General features: G+C 38.1%; 1 protein-coding gene across 1 annotated transcript in view; it reads left to right on the forward strand.

Moving 5' to 3' along the window:
• Positions 1–18,112, forward strand: part of STK39 (serine/threonine kinase 39) — a 101,806-nt gene that overhangs the window by 24,082 nt on the left and 59,612 nt on the right. Inside the window, exons 3-10 of the mRNA XM_055813045.1 lie at positions 3,446–3,554; positions 4,902–5,043; positions 6,908–6,963; positions 11,907–12,016; positions 12,115–12,216; positions 12,406–12,539; positions 15,882–15,930; positions 16,037–16,102. Of these exons, the coding sequence (XP_055669020.1) occupies positions 3,446–3,554; positions 4,902–5,043; positions 6,908–6,963; positions 11,907–12,016; positions 12,115–12,216; positions 12,406–12,539; positions 15,882–15,930; positions 16,037–16,102 (768 nt within the window). The remainder of the gene's footprint in view (positions 1–3,445; positions 3,555–4,901; positions 5,044–6,907; positions 6,964–11,906; positions 12,017–12,114; positions 12,217–12,405; positions 12,540–15,881; positions 15,931–16,036; positions 16,103–18,112) is intronic.

Raw genomic sequence — 18,112 nt, forward strand, 5'->3', positions numbered from 1 at the left:
TTTTTTAACATAAGTCAATTTCTGCTTCTCTGTGTTCAGATTTGTGTTTCTTTTATTTGTTGATCTGTTTTGATCTGAACATAAATTCTGGCATTCCAGTTACTGATTAGGAGGGGTAAAAAAAAAAAAAAAAAGGCCATGTATAATTCCTTTTATTTTTATATGTGCATGCATGCATGTGCATGCATCCTTGTACAGAATTAATTATTTTTTTTCTGTAAGAAGTATAGTTACTCGGACTCAGTTCTAATAGAGATATTTTAAAATTTTGTTTAAAAAAATAGAGATGCTATTCTGGAAATGGGCACAATTGACTTTCAAAACTCTTGTTACAATTGTACTAACATTTTTATTTCAGTTGATAATACTTAGAATGCTCTTGCATTTTGGGTTTTTAACACTTGGTTTTGAGTCTGCTCAGTTTTCAATCGCTTATTTTTCTGATCAAACACTTTCCATTGGCACAGGGATGTTCTAAACCTGTCTGCTCTCTGAACATGCTGTTTTGTAAAATCCTGCTGCTGAGTGCTTATGGATGGTGTGCAGAGGCACCCTTCACAAATTCTCAGCTGTGTGGCCTTCAGAGAAGTGGGAAATGCAGCAAGCCAGGTGCCCACATAAGCAGGCTTAGGATTTGGGCCAGTGTCAGTTAAAATAGAAAGGGAGTGTGTGAGGGAGTTTAAATAATACTAAGGTTACACAAACTGCCAAACTCCTGAAATTCAATACTCTGTTTCCTGCAGTGTCCTCTGTTCTCCCTATTGTAAGCTAAATGTAACTTAACCACATGAGCCAACGAAAAAGTTCCTGTCCTTAGTATTGTTCTGACTGGGTATTTCCCCCATCTCTTTACCTCCAGTTTTTTAAAACAAGAAAAGCTCTCGACACTACAAACCAAATAATATTCTATAGAATGGCTTCTTTTATTGAACTGATTTTCTAAACTGTTTGCCTTTCTGCCCTGGATAGCCCTTTGGGGCCGTCTCTCTGGTGGAGCCCCTGGCATGTCATGCCCAGCCCCTCAGCCAGCCACAGCCTGGGTGTTGGTGGAGGAGGCCCTGGGGGGGCACCGCCTGGTCCCTGCCTGGTCCCTGCCTGGGCGCTGCAGCTGAGCACCGAAAGGAGCCGGCTCCCAGTTGGTTATTAACTGCGTCACCCACCTGCCCTTAGGCTGACACACATTTTTGTGCAGCTGCTCAGTGAAACTGGATCGGGAATAACCTGGCCGAGAAGAAGTTTGCTTTTAACCTGTCCAAGGGAGAAGCAGCAGGGTGAGGGAGAGAGAGGCTTTAAATTTTAATTGCTGTTACGGCTTTTGTGCTGTTGAGTGTCTAAAGTGATGTGAATGTGAAGAAGGCTCTGAGGCATTCTGTGGGATGTCCTGCTGCAAGCTTTTCCCTGACAGTGTCTTTTAAAATGCTTTTCTTTCTCTTCTGTGCATGTCGTGGGCCTCAGCCAAATAACTGAAGTTGGTGGAGGCTTACCATTCTGTGAGCGATAGGGGCACTCCAGAACTGCAAGTCTGAAATGAATACTTTCCCAACTAAAATTCAATCCCTTATCTTTCATGGGGTGCTTTCTGATTGTTTACTTTTGTTTTGCAGACTCTTTTTGGAAAAAGTCATCAAAGCTGAGACACAAGGTGCCTTTGGCCGCGGTTAGTGTGATAGCTCAATTTTTGCTGACAAGTTGACACAGGCAGACAAAACATTCAAAGTACTTTTCAGTTAAAGATAGTGAAGCTTACCACAGTCAGTTAGTTACACCTCTGTACTATTAAGGTGTGCGTGAAATAGGTTAGGTGTATTTTTGCCCAGTAGTGGCAGGTAGACTTTTTGAACTGTTGTTATATTACCAGCATGGGAAAACAATAAAACAATATATGAAATGAAATTGTAATCAAGAGTGTGGGAGAGTTACAGTTAAGATTTGGTATGGATAGCTGAATTAAGAACCTGAGGCAGTAATTTGACTTGTGTTTAAGCTGAGATGTCTTCTGGGAAAGGGATGTGTGCCCCACATCTTCTGTTTTCCACCTACTGTCTCCTGGGGAGACAGGGAAAGCCATTTTCCAAATGGCTCGGTAATTCAGGCTCATTGCATGACTGTCCAGGCATTCATTCTTCTGTGGTTCAGGGCTCAGAAGTTGGCTCAGGAGGAGGAATTTTGACAACAGGACTACCTGAAATGTGTGTCAAACTATGGCCTGACTTCATAGCCACTAACGGGCATCATGAGATTAAATCACAGTCTTTAATACGTAATGTCTTTTAGAAGGCTGCTGTGATCTCAAGTGCATTGCAAATAACAACAACAGAAAAACTCTCTTTCAAACACTTGCTGAATTGAGGCTGAATGTTGAAAAGGGCATCTGTGGCAATTCTAATCAATCAAAGTGGGATCGCTGTAGTGTCTGCCTCGTGCCAGTGCTGGTGAGTCAGTGTGTAGCAGGAGTCCCCCTGCAAGCAGTTAGCTTTTCAGGGAGGGAGGGGAGGTGGAAGAGTTTAGTTTTTAGCTGATTTGGCTCCCTAACTGGCTCACCCTCCAGGAGCATGTCCTTTGGCATGGTGGATTAGGGCTGTGTGGCGGGAGGTGGAGAGGGAGAAGTAGGGTTGTGGGAGTTTAAGCTGGTGTGAGGCCAAATCCTCGGTACAAAGGAGGGCTAAATGCTCCTACGTAAAGGATTGGCAGGATAACGAGAGCTGCTGGAAAGGTGTTACAGATCATTTATGTGAAAGAGTGAATAGAAAAAGGACTCTGCTTGAAATAATAGATACAAGGCAGTCATTCTTAATGTGTACAGCTGTGGCGTGTCATAGATGGTGTTACTTGGTAGTGCCACGTTGTGCATCTGTTGGTAACTGTGTGCTCTAGTCAATTGTTTCCTCTGACTTTTTTGGTTTGTAACATTGCTTCTTCCTCTTCCACTTCTGTTTGACTGCGTGGCTCTTGTGTCCAGCTGTCCATCCCACAGTAGCTGAGCCAGCGGTGCTGTGTCCTTTGTCTGACAGCTTCCTTCCTCCTTTCCCACCTGCTCCCATTCTACTCTTCATATCCCTTTTGAACAGGAAACACAGTAGGTTTTGAACTCTCCTTGTGTTTTATTGTCCAGCCTGTACCCACACCTTCAGCTCTTGGAGACTGCTCATTCTTCATTTCTCACTCTGAATTTGGGACTTTTAACAGTAATTTCTTTGCTGCTCTCAGAAGAAAATTGATGTAGTTATGCCTGTATCTCCTGGCCAAACCTCCTCCATGTTCCTTGCAATAATGTTTTGTCTTGCATGCAGGTCTGTAGGTAAATTGAAATGTTTTGGTGCCTTGATGCATATTCTGTGCACACTTCAGTTCTGTTACAGTATTTCACTTTGAAAATGAATCTTCCTTTCTATACAAGCAGAACTGATAACGGTCTGTGTTACGTTGAGCTTTGTATTTCTTACAGAAAGAAATTCAAGCAATGAGTCAATGCAATCACCCCAATGTGGTGACCTATTACACATCTTTTGTGGTGAAGGATGAACTTTGGCTGGTTATGAAGCTGTTAAGTGGGGGTAAGTTACTGGTTTTACTTGTTTAGCTGCAAGGAAATTGTATGATTTTTTTTTTTCTGATTTACCTTCTTTGATTTGATTGATCTAAACCAAATAAGAAAGGAGGAGACTACATAGGATTAACTGAGAGACGTAGGTGTGTTACAGCATGAATGCGCAAGCTTAAGAAGTGTGTATATGTATATTCATAGTACAGTGTAAGAATTACTGAGATGTATCTGGTTGATCTAACTACCATTATTTTTATTATGAATCAAGATATTAAAATTCTCTGTTAAGGCTGTGTAGGGAAGAATGATCAGAATTAAGTCACTTCTGTCAGTGTGGCCTTTTTTTGTTTCTCTAGAATCCATTCTGTTTTTTTGAAAATGTATATATTTCTGCTTTCATAATGAGTGTTTCTCATTCCTTATTCAAGGAAGATTCCTCCTAGGACAGGCATTATACATGTTGCATCTTTTTTATTGCTTAAACTAACTGCTCATGACAGTTTTTATGATGCTGGCTAATGGTGTAAAAAACTTACTTGGTTATAGGAGAGGAAAAAGAGGCTAAACAGAATGTGTGTGTAGGTTAGAAAAGCAAGACTCCAAAATAAGATGTGGCGGTCCTGGCTGCTACATGACGTTCTTCAAGATTAGTTTTGATGGCAGCAGACTACTGCATCATCATGCTAGAAAGTAAGGCCGGGAAGTGCTCATAAAATAACACTTGTTATATCATGTTTGGTTGAATTGTTCAGTTCAATCAAAAGCAAGCATAGACCCTGAGAGAAACCAGTGATTCATGACAGGTATTTACTGAGCTATTGAGAAATGCTTGGATAAAAAGAAAATGTTGCTAGTAGGTTCCCTGAAATTTATAATAACTGAAGTTCAATGTCAAACTGGGTGGCAGTAGGAATGTTGTCATCATTTGTTTGCGGAGGGTATCTCCTTCCAGTCTTGCAGCTGCATATTTACTCTGTCATGAACACAAGACATAATCTAAGCTGCATAATAAACCAAAATCTTTGCTGTACATATCTGTTTAAATGTGGGATACTCCTGCTAACAGCTTGCTAAGCTACAACTTCTTAAAAATTCAGATCTTTCTAATGGATCATTGAGTGTTACAGTATTCTTGAATATTGAATTGTTGCTTGAAAAAAAACAGTGCTTTGTTTCTCATTTGAACAAGGTAGGTGGTGTGCCTTATTCTGAGAGCTAGTTACTAGAGGTCTTTACACGTATGTGCAAAGTTTTAAGTAACAGTAGCATAGAACGACTGAAGAAATATAATCTTCTGAAGAACCTGATATGATAATGCTGTATATATGCTTTTTTCTTTCCTGGATCTGCAATATAGGTTCAATGCTTGATATAATAAAGTATATTGTCAACAGAGGAGAGCACAAAAATGGTGTCCTTGAAGAACCCATAATAGCAACAATTCTTAAAGAAGTTTTGGAGGGCTTAGACTATCTACACAGGAATGGGCAAATTCACAGGTAGGAGCATATACACAATGAAAATAATTTTTGAAGGTGTGTGTATAGTTTGTTGTTACGGGTCAGCTTCGTTTGCTTGGCTAAGCAAATTGTATTGCCTCTTTCACATACTGGAAATGCGCTCAGTAATTATCAAATGATAACGCTTGGGCAGATGCTGTAATCTTGACTGCAGTTTGTCACTAATACTTAGTACTTTCCTGGTCTTTATTCTGTCTGTCCCTCTTACAGTTTAGATAGGTCTGTGCTGCACTGAGTATGCCAGAACTGGGTCTATACTCCTGTGCCTGCTGGTACTCCAAATATCGGAATCTAGTTTGTGATATGGTCTGTGACATGGTTATTGTGTTGTACAGTAAACCAGTAACGTCTATTACAGCTCTACAGATGTCTCTTTATGACCACGTGTGAAGCTGGAATTGGTACTATGGAACTGTGTCTTGGTGTATATGTGTCTAGCGATTATTCTCTTCTATATATTCTCTCTCCGTTGACTTCCTCAGCGTAAATTGTGTAAATCCCCCAGGGTGGTCTATACATACATAGCTGCTGTAGCAACCTGTGGGTTTCTTCTACTGTTAGGACTTTAAGTGCTGTACTCTGACCTCCCTAGTTAATTTTATTGAGGTGAATTTGCCTTTTAAGGAAGGTGCCTAGAACAGGCTCTCTGTTTCAAGCATTAGGCTTTTATAAGGGAATCTTTTAAACAAAATCAGATTCACTGCAGACAGACCTCTGAGAATGGGGGTAGTGCAGATGTAACACAGTAGTTGTTCTTTATGTGTACTTCTTATGTCTCCTCTTATAAATGAACTGCCTCTGATGTAAATCAAGAACCATTTCCTCCTTTTGCAGAGAGAAAATTGAGATAAATGGGAGAAATAAAGAACAATTATCTTGACTTCTGGTCTGGAATGCCAAAGATCTGCCTTAAACCCTAATTCATAGTCTTCTCTTAAGCTGGTATCGGTGTGGAAGGAATATTCATTAGTTTTCAAGGATAACAGGACCCTTTGGGGTTGGATTTGGGAATTCCCCTTGTCTATTCTTAAAGAGCCTTAAAAAAGATGAAAAGAGAGATCTGTATGTAACATTTGAGCATTCTTTTTTTTTTTTTTTTTTTTTTGTAATGCATAATTTGTAAACTGTGCAGTACCACAGAAATCCTGTTCCAGATGATAGATACAATGTGTGTTCCTTTTCCATGTATGTTGTAGGTGAAAGCTGTGGTAGTTCAAGGAACGCTGTATCAGGTGGTATTTGCCAGTTGGAGATGTTTCCAAAATTGTTCGGGGATTTTGTTTTGTTTCAATGTGTTCTTGTTTTTGTCTAAGGAAACAGATTATGTTACCTTTCAGTAGCAATGACAGTAAATCTTGGAAAGATTGATTTGCTCCAATTTTGAATGTTTATGATATGTTCTGTATGAAAGAATTATCGTGCACTAGAATGGGATGCACATTTCTGTCAAAAATACCAGCCAGAAAGGTTTCTTCTTAAAATTATGTGTGAATAGTGTGTTAAATGGATATATTTGACTGTTTAGCATGTGCTGACAGATTCAGTGTCAAGTAACTTTTAATCATGGTACCCTATAGCAAAATATGGGTGCTATGCCTGAGCTTTTAGAGCTTCATTGGGTAGAAATCTACGTTATATTTACCTTCCCTGAAGGTGGGTCACTTCTCTGAAGAGATTAGAGGAGAACTTTTTTTCACCTTCTCCTTTTCTTTTATACTTATTGTTTGTGTCTTTCAAATTTTAAAATGCTATGTCATGAAACTAATCAGTAAACAATATTAATTTATTTAGATAAAATGTGCATATACATACTTTCATACTAATCTCTGTTTGTACTTTCTAGGGATTTGAAGGCTGGCAACATTCTTCTGGGTGAAGATGGTTCTGTACAAATAGCAGGTAATGGCAGTGGTAGGCTAATGGCTAAATAAAAGAAAAAGGTAATTGCAGCTGGATTAGGAGCAACAGATAAAGGTTTTTCTGTTGGTTTTTAATTACTCCTTTTGGAGTGCTGTAGTTGCAAGTTAGTTTCAGGTTTCATGAAGAGTTCCGGATTCTTCATGATACGTGATTTAGAAATTATTCAGTATTTTTCTGTGTCCCATCAAATATATAAGAAAACTTTTTAATGTCCTTTTAATGTTCCTTTTTGAATCACTCAGTTTGCAAATGGTAGTAACTCATATTTCTGTTCATTTCATTTATTTCTGCAAGTAATTGTAATAGTACTTGAGGGTTCAAAAGTCTTTATGTACTGCCCTTCATGAGGGCCTTGGCTATGACTTAACTAGTTAGTGAGATGTATGAGATACATTTCACTGAATTATTTTTGGCATTTCTGCCATTTGTCTTGTATTGGCATGGGTTGGATGCAGTTTAGCATCTTAAATATCCTCTGTGTTTGTGTGCTTTTTGAGTGGTAGTCTGTAAGAATCAAACTATTTTTTTTCCGTAAGAGCTTAAGTGCTGAGCAATATCCCACATCCTGTTTCTCAAATTAGTATCAGATACCTGGAAAATAGAGTGCGCAGGTGGTGATACCTGCCCCCTCTCCCGTCATACTCCCAGGCCTTTGACAATTTGTAGCTCATGACCCAGTGCTGAAAGCTTTGTGTTCGGTATATTTCAGCTATAGCCAGAAGTTCTTGTTTATATAAACAAAGCTAAGTACTGTGTAAACATATATTTTGAGGGCTTTAATATGCCAGTGTCTGAAGTCTATGAAACTGGATGGGAAGAGATTGGCTGGGAGGTGAACCAGTTACTAACTGGAGCAGTTTTAAGTCTTCTGTTTTGAGTTCAAGACTTTTTAAGCAGGTAGTCAATTTTACTTAATTACAATACAATAATTATTTATTTGTATAACATATATTTGTATTCATATATAAATATTTATTATTTATATATAACAAAAATTAAATACAAGAAGATACTTAATATTTATTTGTTCACTTGATTCTACCCTACAGTTGTCTTTACTTTGTATAGTACTTTGGGCAGCTGCTGAGATTCTAGGTCTGTGGTGTTCAAGTATTTTTTAGATCTTCTCATATTGTAAAGGAGTAGATGTCCAGATAAACAACTTAATTAAAAATAATAATAATAGCTAAAAAATTGAAAGATAAAATCTCATGAGCCTTCTGAAATAAGATGTTGACTTTAGATTATTACTTTCACACATAATCAAATCTGCTGTCCCAGTAATCAGATAACATTCAAACAACAGCTTCATTTATCCTTTTCTAGTTCAAATCCAGGCTTGGTTTCCTGACCTTTTCCTCCTTTTTGCTGGAGGCATCTTGATGAGTAAGGCTTTAGTTGTGCTGCTAGGGCATTCAGTGCATGCTGGACTGAGGAAGTTCAAGGGCTGGATAGATACATGGATCATGTCTTTTTGTGATGTGTTATTTCAATACCAGATCAATTCCAATCTTCAGGTGAAAAATGCAGCAGTATCAAACTTGTTTCTTTGTTGGTGTGGGGCTGTTGTGTTTGGGACAGCTGAATATTGCACGTTAACTGAAAGCTGGTTTTGAATGTCAAAGAGGCTGAAATTCATGCTTTTTACAGTCTTTATGCCTGGACAAAGTAAAATCTCCGTTCATCTGTGGAGAACAGATGCCTGATAATTTTTCTTATTTTTATTTGCTAGAGGAACTTAGATTGTTTTGACTGCTCGTTCTTCTGTATCCCAAGCTTCTATAATGAAAAGATGCATCCATGGCACACACTGCTAATATATGTGAGGTATAATATTTGAAGACATAGTTTTCCGTTATAATTTCTGGGTTCTGTGGGGCTGTGGCTCACAAATGAAGCTCAGACCAGTGTTTCTTTGACAAAAGATTTTGTGCAGATATAGAAGAGCATAGATTCTTAGAGAACTGGGATAGCTCTACAGAGATCTCTGATTATGGACCTTGGAGGTTCGGCACAGAGAATCTGCTCTGTCTTTGATGGGAAAGAGGAAAATACACATCTTATTGTTCTGTGTAAATTGGGTAGACTTTATTTTTAAAGTGGAAAATTCCTCTGTACAGAGCAGGAGAGTTTCAGCTTACAAATATAATGTTAAATAGTTGCTGCGTTTCCTCAGCTTGAACGTTCTACTTAAAATTATTGAGATTGTAATATTTGGTGCTTTGGGCAAACGGGTTGATTACTACTTCATCAGAGTTTCATACTTCTCAAGCTGAATCGCCTGACAAGGATCAAAATATCAAAGAAAACTAGTAAAGGAATATGTATGTGAGATGATGTAAGGAGCGTATAGCAAAGAGCAGTCATACACAGAGGTTGGTGGAAGTGTAAAAGGTGTGGGCTGTATGATGCGTTTAGTCTGTACAAGAAATTACGGTTTCAATAAAACTTGTCAGGAAAAGAATGGTTGTTTTGAGGAGTCTAGGCAGGAGATCCTGCTCTTTGGTTTTGTGTGTAAGTGGCTGTGTGATCTTACCCGTTGCACCAGGGGTTCTCAAGGTGTTAACCCCTGTGGTAATCCATACCCACATAAGTGTTTGGAAAAGATATGGTTAAAAATAGGTAGAGCCTGTGCCTTAGATATTCAGGCCAGATGGAGGTGAAAGATTTATCAGGGACAGTTGTTTGGTAGCCCAGGCTTTCCTCGCCCAGCCCCATTCTCACAGGAGCTTGATGCTTTATTTCTCTCTGAGTCTTAACCGCAACCTACACATGGCCTTGGCTGAACCTTAGGCTAAAGCCTACACACACTGTCAAGGTGAGCAAGTTAGGAGAGAAATGTTTTTGCAGCTTGTGCTTTCCTGCAGCAGCTGCTTTGCAGGTCCACTGAAACAGAAGCAGTGGCTTTGTTTCTGACCCTAGAGCTTGGTTGTGGCTGAGGCTTGGCCGAGACCCCCAGCCCTGGCTGAGGTGAAAAATATGTTGGGGAATAAATGATTTTTAGGCTATGTTTATATGGGCAGCGCTGTTTCCTTTAATTTCAGAACGCTTTACTAATGCAGTTGAATCAGGACTTTAAATTAAATTTGTGTGGTGGGTGTGGTTTTTTTTTTTTTGTATTAGCTGTGACTTTTAGTGCCTAACACTGTTGAATTGTTCAGCTCTCTCATTGTAATGCATGTGCCTTTCCTCTTTATGTAACTTCTCAATAATACTTTGTCTTCTGTGTGATAGGAAGCTTGCCACTGTAGGTCATGTCTTTTCTTAAATAACCTGTATTTGTGAAAGCTATGTCTGGGATGGGAAATTAAAGTCTTGTTTTTATTGAGTAGCTATCAAAGTGTTCTTTCTGTCTGTAAATATACAACCGTGTTTGACTAGTATCATAGTGAAATGTTCACTTGACTTTAATTAAATACTCATCACATCTTTCTCGGGTGTTGCAATATTTAATTTTGAAGCTTATGAAAGAAGAGATTTTAGTTAGGTTTTGGTTTGTTCGTGTTTTTTTTTTTTTTTCTTTTGAATTGTCCTCCCTCACCCATTTATATTTGTTGTTTGTTGTCCTTTTCAAAGTTAATGTTGTATTAATAAGGAAAAACTACAGTAGGGGAGTAAAGATTAACTTAGGATTTTACCTTTGTATCTTGGTTCCTGCAAGGACCTGTAAGCAATTGTCCAGTGTCTTTGGTACTGAAATGACATCAGTTTTTTTCCATAAGTCTCCTTTATTTATGCACTTATTTCTTTATTTCTGCCTATTCAGCTTTTCCTTACATGCAACAGCTCCTCTTCAGAAAACTGAATAATACCAGCATTGATTTTTAGGGCATAAAAAACTTGAGTCAGGTGTTTCTGAGGCTGTTCATGCTTTTCAGAAATATACACAAAACCTGTCTATTCTATAACTCTACACGTTTGGGTGTTTGTGGTTTTTTTGGGAAAAAAAGGTGTTGTGTATTCATCAGGCAAGCTGCAGGGAAAATTAAAGAATATTGCTTGAAGCTTGCATCTTACTTGACTACATCACTGGAACACACAGAAATACAGTAGAACAGGTCCAGAATATGAGTTTGTGATGTTCAACAGTTGTTTCGTGGAAAGTGATGATAAAACTACATTTTCTGTAGTTACTGATATATTTCACACCCCCCACCCCCAAAATTAGAGAAGAATAACAAAACAATAGGAAAATAAATATTGAAGTAGGTTGGTAGTAGACTACTTGATTTCAGTATAACTGGACTGTAAACAGCACAGTCTAAAATACTCTTCATATAGCTCTAGTCAAAATGACGGTATTTCTCCATACATTGGTAATCTGCTCTTTCTTCGATTTATTCCCTGCCTCTCCCATATAGCTGTCAATGATGTAGTAACAGGTTAGCAGAACACCAAGGTTTTTTGCTATGTTGGAATTTGGAAAAAGCTTTTCATGTCATGGTCTACTGTTAAATATGTATTGTTGATCAGTTTGATTATCTTTGATTTGTCAAATCTCCATGAGTATTTAAATTATATATAGTATTCCCTCTTGTTCAAATTGCAGTCAAATTTAGTAGCTGTACAGAAGTAGCTCCTTATCTTTGAACAACAGCAGGTGCAAACATTTCAAACCTTGGCTGAAAGTGCACATTTGAAAACCTTAAGTGAGACACATACTGGAGTCCTTTGTAACCTTGTTCAGGAATACACACACTAAGAGGTTAATCTTGAGGATGTCCTAGTGCAGATCTTGCCCAGATAAAGCTATACCATCTATTTTATAGCATTTCAAGAACAGTGTGTCATGAAACAAAGGTAAGGTCTGCAATGGAGTTTCTGAAAGTAGACATTTAGCAATCTACTTAATTTTTCAAGTGTATCACTCTTGCTTTGTTATTGGTAGTTTAACAGATTTCAACTTTTTTCCTTCTTCCCAGATTTTGGTGTTAGTGCATTTTTAGCAACAGGAGGTGATGTTACTCGTAACAAAGTAAGGAAAACATTTGTTGGTACTCCATGTTGGATGGCCCCTGAAGTAATGGAGCAGGTATTCCTAATGTTGAAAAAACTCCATATATTTTCAGTCTTCAATTTTTGAAACTTGAGACATGACCACCCTGTTTTTGCTTTTTGGTTCTTTTCCAGGTGCGAGGTTACGACTTCAAGGCTGATATGTGGAGTTTTGGGATAACAGCCATTGAGTTAGCAACAGGAGCAGCACCTTATCACAAATACCCTCCTATGAAAGTAACAACCACTTTGTATTACTTAATGCTGTTAGCTGTATTATTAATGATGCTAGATAGTTAGCAATACTTCATTTTCAATAGTAACTCAAGATATCTAAATATATGTATTCTGTGGAATATTTATTCTCTTTTCAACATATTTTGAATTGATTTTACTTACAGTACCTCTTTTTTGGGTTTACTGTAGGTGTTAATGCTGACACTTCAAAATGACCCTCCCACTTTAGAGACAGGTGTAGAGGACAAGGAGATGATGAAAAAGTATGGCAAATCCTTTAGAAAACTAATTTCATTATGCCTTCAAAAAGATCCTTCCAAAAGGTAGGTCATTATTGCCATGTACAGTGGAATTACTTTTTAAAATATACAGGCTACTTAAAGTTCCAGTGTTTAAACATTAATTTTAAGTGTATGATTTGAATTTTGTAAACAGTAGCCTTCGGTTTCTTGTTCTTGTAGTTCTTCTGGGGAGAAGAAATTGCCTCTGAATTGTCGCTTAAGTTTTCTTCTGGGTTGTTGACCTAATTTATTTATACTTAAATACACTGTTGAATTAACTCTGATCAAGCAGAAGTCCTTGCTCTACATCTTAATTTCTCATCTGAGGCAAGATGTAAATCTTGATATTGTGCATAAGTCTAACAAGACTGTTCAGATTGATCAGACAGAACTGTTGGTAACCAAGCATACCAGTCTCTTGACCTTTAAAATAAATGAAAAATAGATAAATAAATAAATTTGTTTTTCACATTTTATGACATAAGCTTAGTATTGCCTTTAACTTGGTTATTCACAGAGAAAATCACTTATTAAGAGGTTTTTATTTTTTACTGTAATTTTTAGAGGCTCCAAGCTTGTTAGAGTTTTCTTCATGTTTATGTAGGCAATTGCATGTCGTAGTATCTTTGTGATTTGCTCTTGCTGTTTTGTGAATGGGATAGCCAAGATGGTGAAAATATTAAACATCTATTCCAAAACCATTGCTGAGGTCCTGAGTTCCCAGAATGATTATTTATCCTTTATTTGTTTTTATGCAGACCTATTTTTGTAGGTTTTTTTTGCTGAAGAGTTGTAATTAATGTTATTTCCTAAGTGTGGTTAATATATCACTTTTTGGAAGAGTTTCAGAGCTGGTATTTCTGGGGAAAAAAAGACTGCTTTGAGAGAGCAATCCTGAGTAGTGTGTGGGTCTCTTATGGTGTGGACTTCTCTTTGCTGATGTTATGCTAGCTTAAGGCCAGGATATTGTTGTAGGGAGTCAAGCTGAAAAGGTGACAGCAGCAATGCTAGAGAACAAGTTTAATTAAGGAAAAAGATTGTGTGGCAACATCTTTATTCTCAAAATGACTCAAATTATTTTTTTCATTGAAGGATCATTTGTATACTGTTTTCAGATTCCCAAACCCCTTACAATTAGTGGTCTTAGTAGCAAGTCCTGTTGCCTTAGCCATGTAGTTTGCCTGCTTACAGATAAAATGAAATGTGTTCTGGCTAACCAAGCTTCTTTTAATTTCCAGTGTCCAGCAATTTTCAAGGCAAGATTAAATTGGTATAAAAACATGAGAAGTAAATAATTAAAATGGTTTCCCTTCTCTCCTTGAATACATAATGCTGAGTTACCTGATCTGTAGTTATGACATCAGTGTTGAAACATTAGTGTTTAAACTAATTACGCTAATTTATTACATATATTTAAACACATGCAGTATCTTCAGCTCAGGATTACCTTGAATTGAACAATTGGACCAGCAGACAAGTGATTAGATCTGCATGCCTGTTACTCTAACCAAGGAGTGAGCATCCTTACGTTGTGGCATCATTGCTATTTTTTATGTTTCTACTGAACCAGGATTGAATTTTGCACAGAGATGCCTCCATAGTCATCACTGTGGGAGAAGTGCCAGCTGTCTATGGCAAATTCTAGGACTGACATTGTACGGTTGTTATCTCAGACCATGGTGTTTTTCTTCTGGGGATCTGTGTGTGGATGTTTCTCTCTCTCCCCAGTGCCAAGGGTGCTGCTTACAGTCCTCAGCTGCGATTCGTTGCTGTGGCCTGTGTGCAAAGCAGGCCCAGAAAGCACTTCCAGACCAGTTCAGAAGTGTCTGGCCTAATTAATCGTAGAGGAATGGAGAACAGTAGTTTGGATAAAACTTTACTAAGCATCTAGCTTTTAACTGTACATATCCCTGTTATGAGATGTGATGGTACTGGATCACTGAAAGTTGTCTTAAGAGTTGATTTGAGATAGAACTTCAAAACTTTGACACAGAAACGTATTGAATGTTGGTGTGGTTTGTGTTGTGGTTTTTTTTTTTTTTTTCCTTAAACACTGCTCTTCCTTTTTGCTCGTCCAAGGTTTATGTGTGGATTACTGCTAGAGCCTGGTAGTCTCCACAGTACCACTAATAAAAACTCCTGTATTGTAAAGTTTGGTTCTTTGGAGGGGAAGAAAAATAAGTGCTTTCTGGAACTACTGTCTGTGTCTAAATTGGATGCTTTTTGTTGATATTAGGAGTTGTTTCATTATTTCTGGCAGGAGTCAACTGATAACGTATATACATACTCCTTACTACTCCTTTTTTGTTCACTTACTCTTCAGATGTGTCTTTAGACAAATAAACTAGTTCAGATTTTGGGTTGGTTTTTTTTTTGAGACTGAAATTCTCCAATTTGAAGCTTTCCACTATCTTATCTAATTTGTGCTGTATCTAATCTCTTGCTTTGATTCAAATGGAACAGTGTAGCAGATGTTGCTTCCGTTCATTTAGAAATTATGAATCTTGGAGGTTTTTGGCTTCCTAAATTTAGGCATGTCAAAATTAGTCTTGAATAGTGATACGGGCTCCTAATGGAAAGGGTGGAAGGAACCCGGAGGATTTTACTTCATTCCAAGAGATGCTTCCCGTTCTTTCCAGAGTCTGCTTCAGCACCAGAGTCTGGCTTGACTAGATAAGTTGCTTTTAGATCTCTGAAGCTAGGGCAAACAAGTCCTGCTGTTGAAATTGCTTCGGTAGCTTTGAGATTGTGATTATCTGTTGAAAAAGTCAACAATATAAACTTGGTGACGATGGGAAGAAAGAGGCTTGAGCAGACCCGCAAGTAAAAGCGAAATGTCTAGACTTTGACCTTACAACTGTTGCTTTGATTTTTATCTGTCCATTTCGTTGGAAGGTGCTCCTGGTAACTCTCTTTTTGGTTTATGCATGATGTTAATAGTGTCAGTATAATTTCCTGTGAATACCTGCTGACATCAATGAAGCAAAAGAATGCCAGTAGCAGGTATTGATGCTACTGTTTGGAAAATGTAATTATTCTGTATTGCTGTGGAGCAAAGTTCAGTTGCATTCATAGAGTGAGTTTGTTTGTTTTAAGGGTAAAATGCATTTATGTTGAAAGAAAAAAGGGGGAAAATTGGCAACTTAGAGACTAGGGGTTTTTTTTTCTCTTTTTCTTTTTTGTATTTTTGCCGTAGAAAGGCGTAATTTTTTCATGTGTGGTGAGTATGTGTGAATTTATTCAGTAGCTGTTAACATCCATTCCCCATTCATACAGTACTAAGTATTCAAAAGTATTAGAGACGTACTATTTAACTAACGTCTTGTACTGTATTCACTGAGAGGGGTCTTTGTTTTCTGTTCTAATTTATTATTGATCTTTCAGGCCCACAGCAGCAGAACTTTTAAAATGCAAATTTTTCCAGAAAGCCAAGGTAAAACGTTTAACCCTACGAGTAAATTTTGCTCTGCCTTAAAATCTACATGAATTTTTTTCTTTCCTTGTATTGATTTTTAACTTGTCAAATGTTGGTTTTGCAGAATAGAGAATACCTGATTGAAAAGCTTCTCACTAGAACACCTAATATAGCACAAAGAGCAAAAAAGGTGAGTGTGTTCACATCTTTTTCTTGACTGGTATGCAAGACAAAGCAGGGACTGTTCAGTCGCCTTAAGTTTTAGTTAACTGACTGAGCCATTCTCTTACCCAGTCCTTCAAAGATTGTGACCGTTGAATGAATGGTTTCTGCAGTCTAGCTTTCTCCAGGAAGCCTGAGGCATTTTGACTTCCTGTCTGGCCTTGCCAAAGTGATAAATGTTATTTGTCATCATACATGATACAATTTTTTCCCACTCCCTTTTAGAAAGCTACAGGTGAAATGGTTGTGCAAATAAAAAGTGATGTGCAAGCATATAGGTTGGTAAACTGCAGGATTCATTTCTTCACTGATCACCTAGAGAAAGGGTGAAGATACTGTAAATGCTATTTATTGAGGACTACCTGGTTCTTTGGATTAATTGAAATGTGGTGCCCAAATGTATGGAAGTTGCATCCAAACTCTGCAAGAGTGCTGCAGAGCAGTGAAGCCTTATCCCACAGGTGATGGAGTTAAACCTGCATCTGTGGTATGTGCTGGTATTTCTGTGGTGCCTTTGGCACTTGTATGTATGAGCTTACCAGGTGATGTGTGGCAGAGCTAAACCCCCTAATTTTTAACAGGCTTAACAGGTAAGTACTAATTTTTAACAGGCTTAACAGGTAAGTATTTTAAAACAAGTATGAAGCAAACTGCTGTTCATAAGAGCTATTACACAAGAATGAATGTAGACTCCTGCTTGTTGTGTGTGAGAAATTGTGGAAGTCCCTTTCTGTGGTGACCACATCTCTTTGGTATGAGAAACCTGCTCGGAGCTTGCTGAGCCTCTGCAGGTGACAGGGTACTGTGCTGAATCCAGCTGTCTAAAAGCAGGCTTTCTGGGAGAGCACTTGGGGGAGGGCACTTCAGAAAGGAACTGCTTCAACCGTTGTTGGCAAATCAGTTAGGCTGCGGTTACCTGCACTGGCATTTGTAAGGTTTTCTGTTGTCTTGGTGAATATTGGTTTGGCATAATTCTACAACAATGAAATGTTCCTGAAGCCAGTGGCTCATACTTGGAAGAGACTGTCAGCGAGATCTAAATGCTATAAGTCCATTCTGATCTTCTTTTGGATGGAAGTAATTTGGGAAATCGGTGGCAATGGTGAGACTTCTTGAGAGGCTGCCGTAGGAGGCTGGAATGAGAGGCAGTGTAAAGGGGCAGCGTGCTCACTCAGCATGTTAGCGGCGGCAGTGTGCGGAGGGTGGGCGTAGTTCAGCTGTTTGGCCATGTGGTGGCAGCAATCCCCGCAAAAAATTACTGAACTGGGGGGAAAAAATCATAGTCGGGTTTTTTCATTTTACATCTTGGGCCGTAGAGGAGTAATTTAGACATGTTCTAGTACCAGTTAGGCTTCTGATAGAGCATGTATGTGCTTTGTGAGATTTGCCTCCCATCTGTGTCCTCAGGTCTGCTTTATAGACTGCATGTTAACTCATACATACACATATGTATACTTACTGCTTTAAATAACTTAGCATCTGGACTAGCAAATTGAATGCAGGGTAGCCTCCCATACGCCACCAGAAATAGTCTTCTGAATGACTTTTTGGACAATTGTTTCTAATTTGGAAGAGATGTGATTCTTAAGAAATTAAAGCTGTATGCTGCTAGAGATAAATTAATAGGTCTTTTAATTACCATATAAATGGAAAATATATTTAGGTTTTAGCTAGAAAAAATACTAAATTATTTACATTTTAAAAGTACACAATATTAAAATTCATCAGGGATTTAAAATTTAATTGTTACAACTGCATGTAGCCGCTGTTTTAAGATGCCATAAAATATAAATGTATTTTAATATTAAAACTGTGGGGTTTTATTTTAAAAAGCTTGTGCAAGTACAGTTTGGTTGCTCAAACATTAAGATGTAAAGCATCTAAGAGCTTACTTTTGAAAGAAGTAACCCCTGTAATGGAAAAAAGAATGTCACTAGGGCAAGAGGTGGGAAGGAGCTGGTGTCATCACTGCTTAAAT

Source organism: Falco peregrinus, chromosome 8, assembly GCF_023634155.1.
Source record: "Falco peregrinus isolate bFalPer1 chromosome 8, bFalPer1.pri, whole genome shotgun sequence".
Classification (NCBI taxonomy): Eukaryota; Metazoa; Chordata; class Aves; order Falconiformes; family Falconidae; genus Falco; species Falco peregrinus.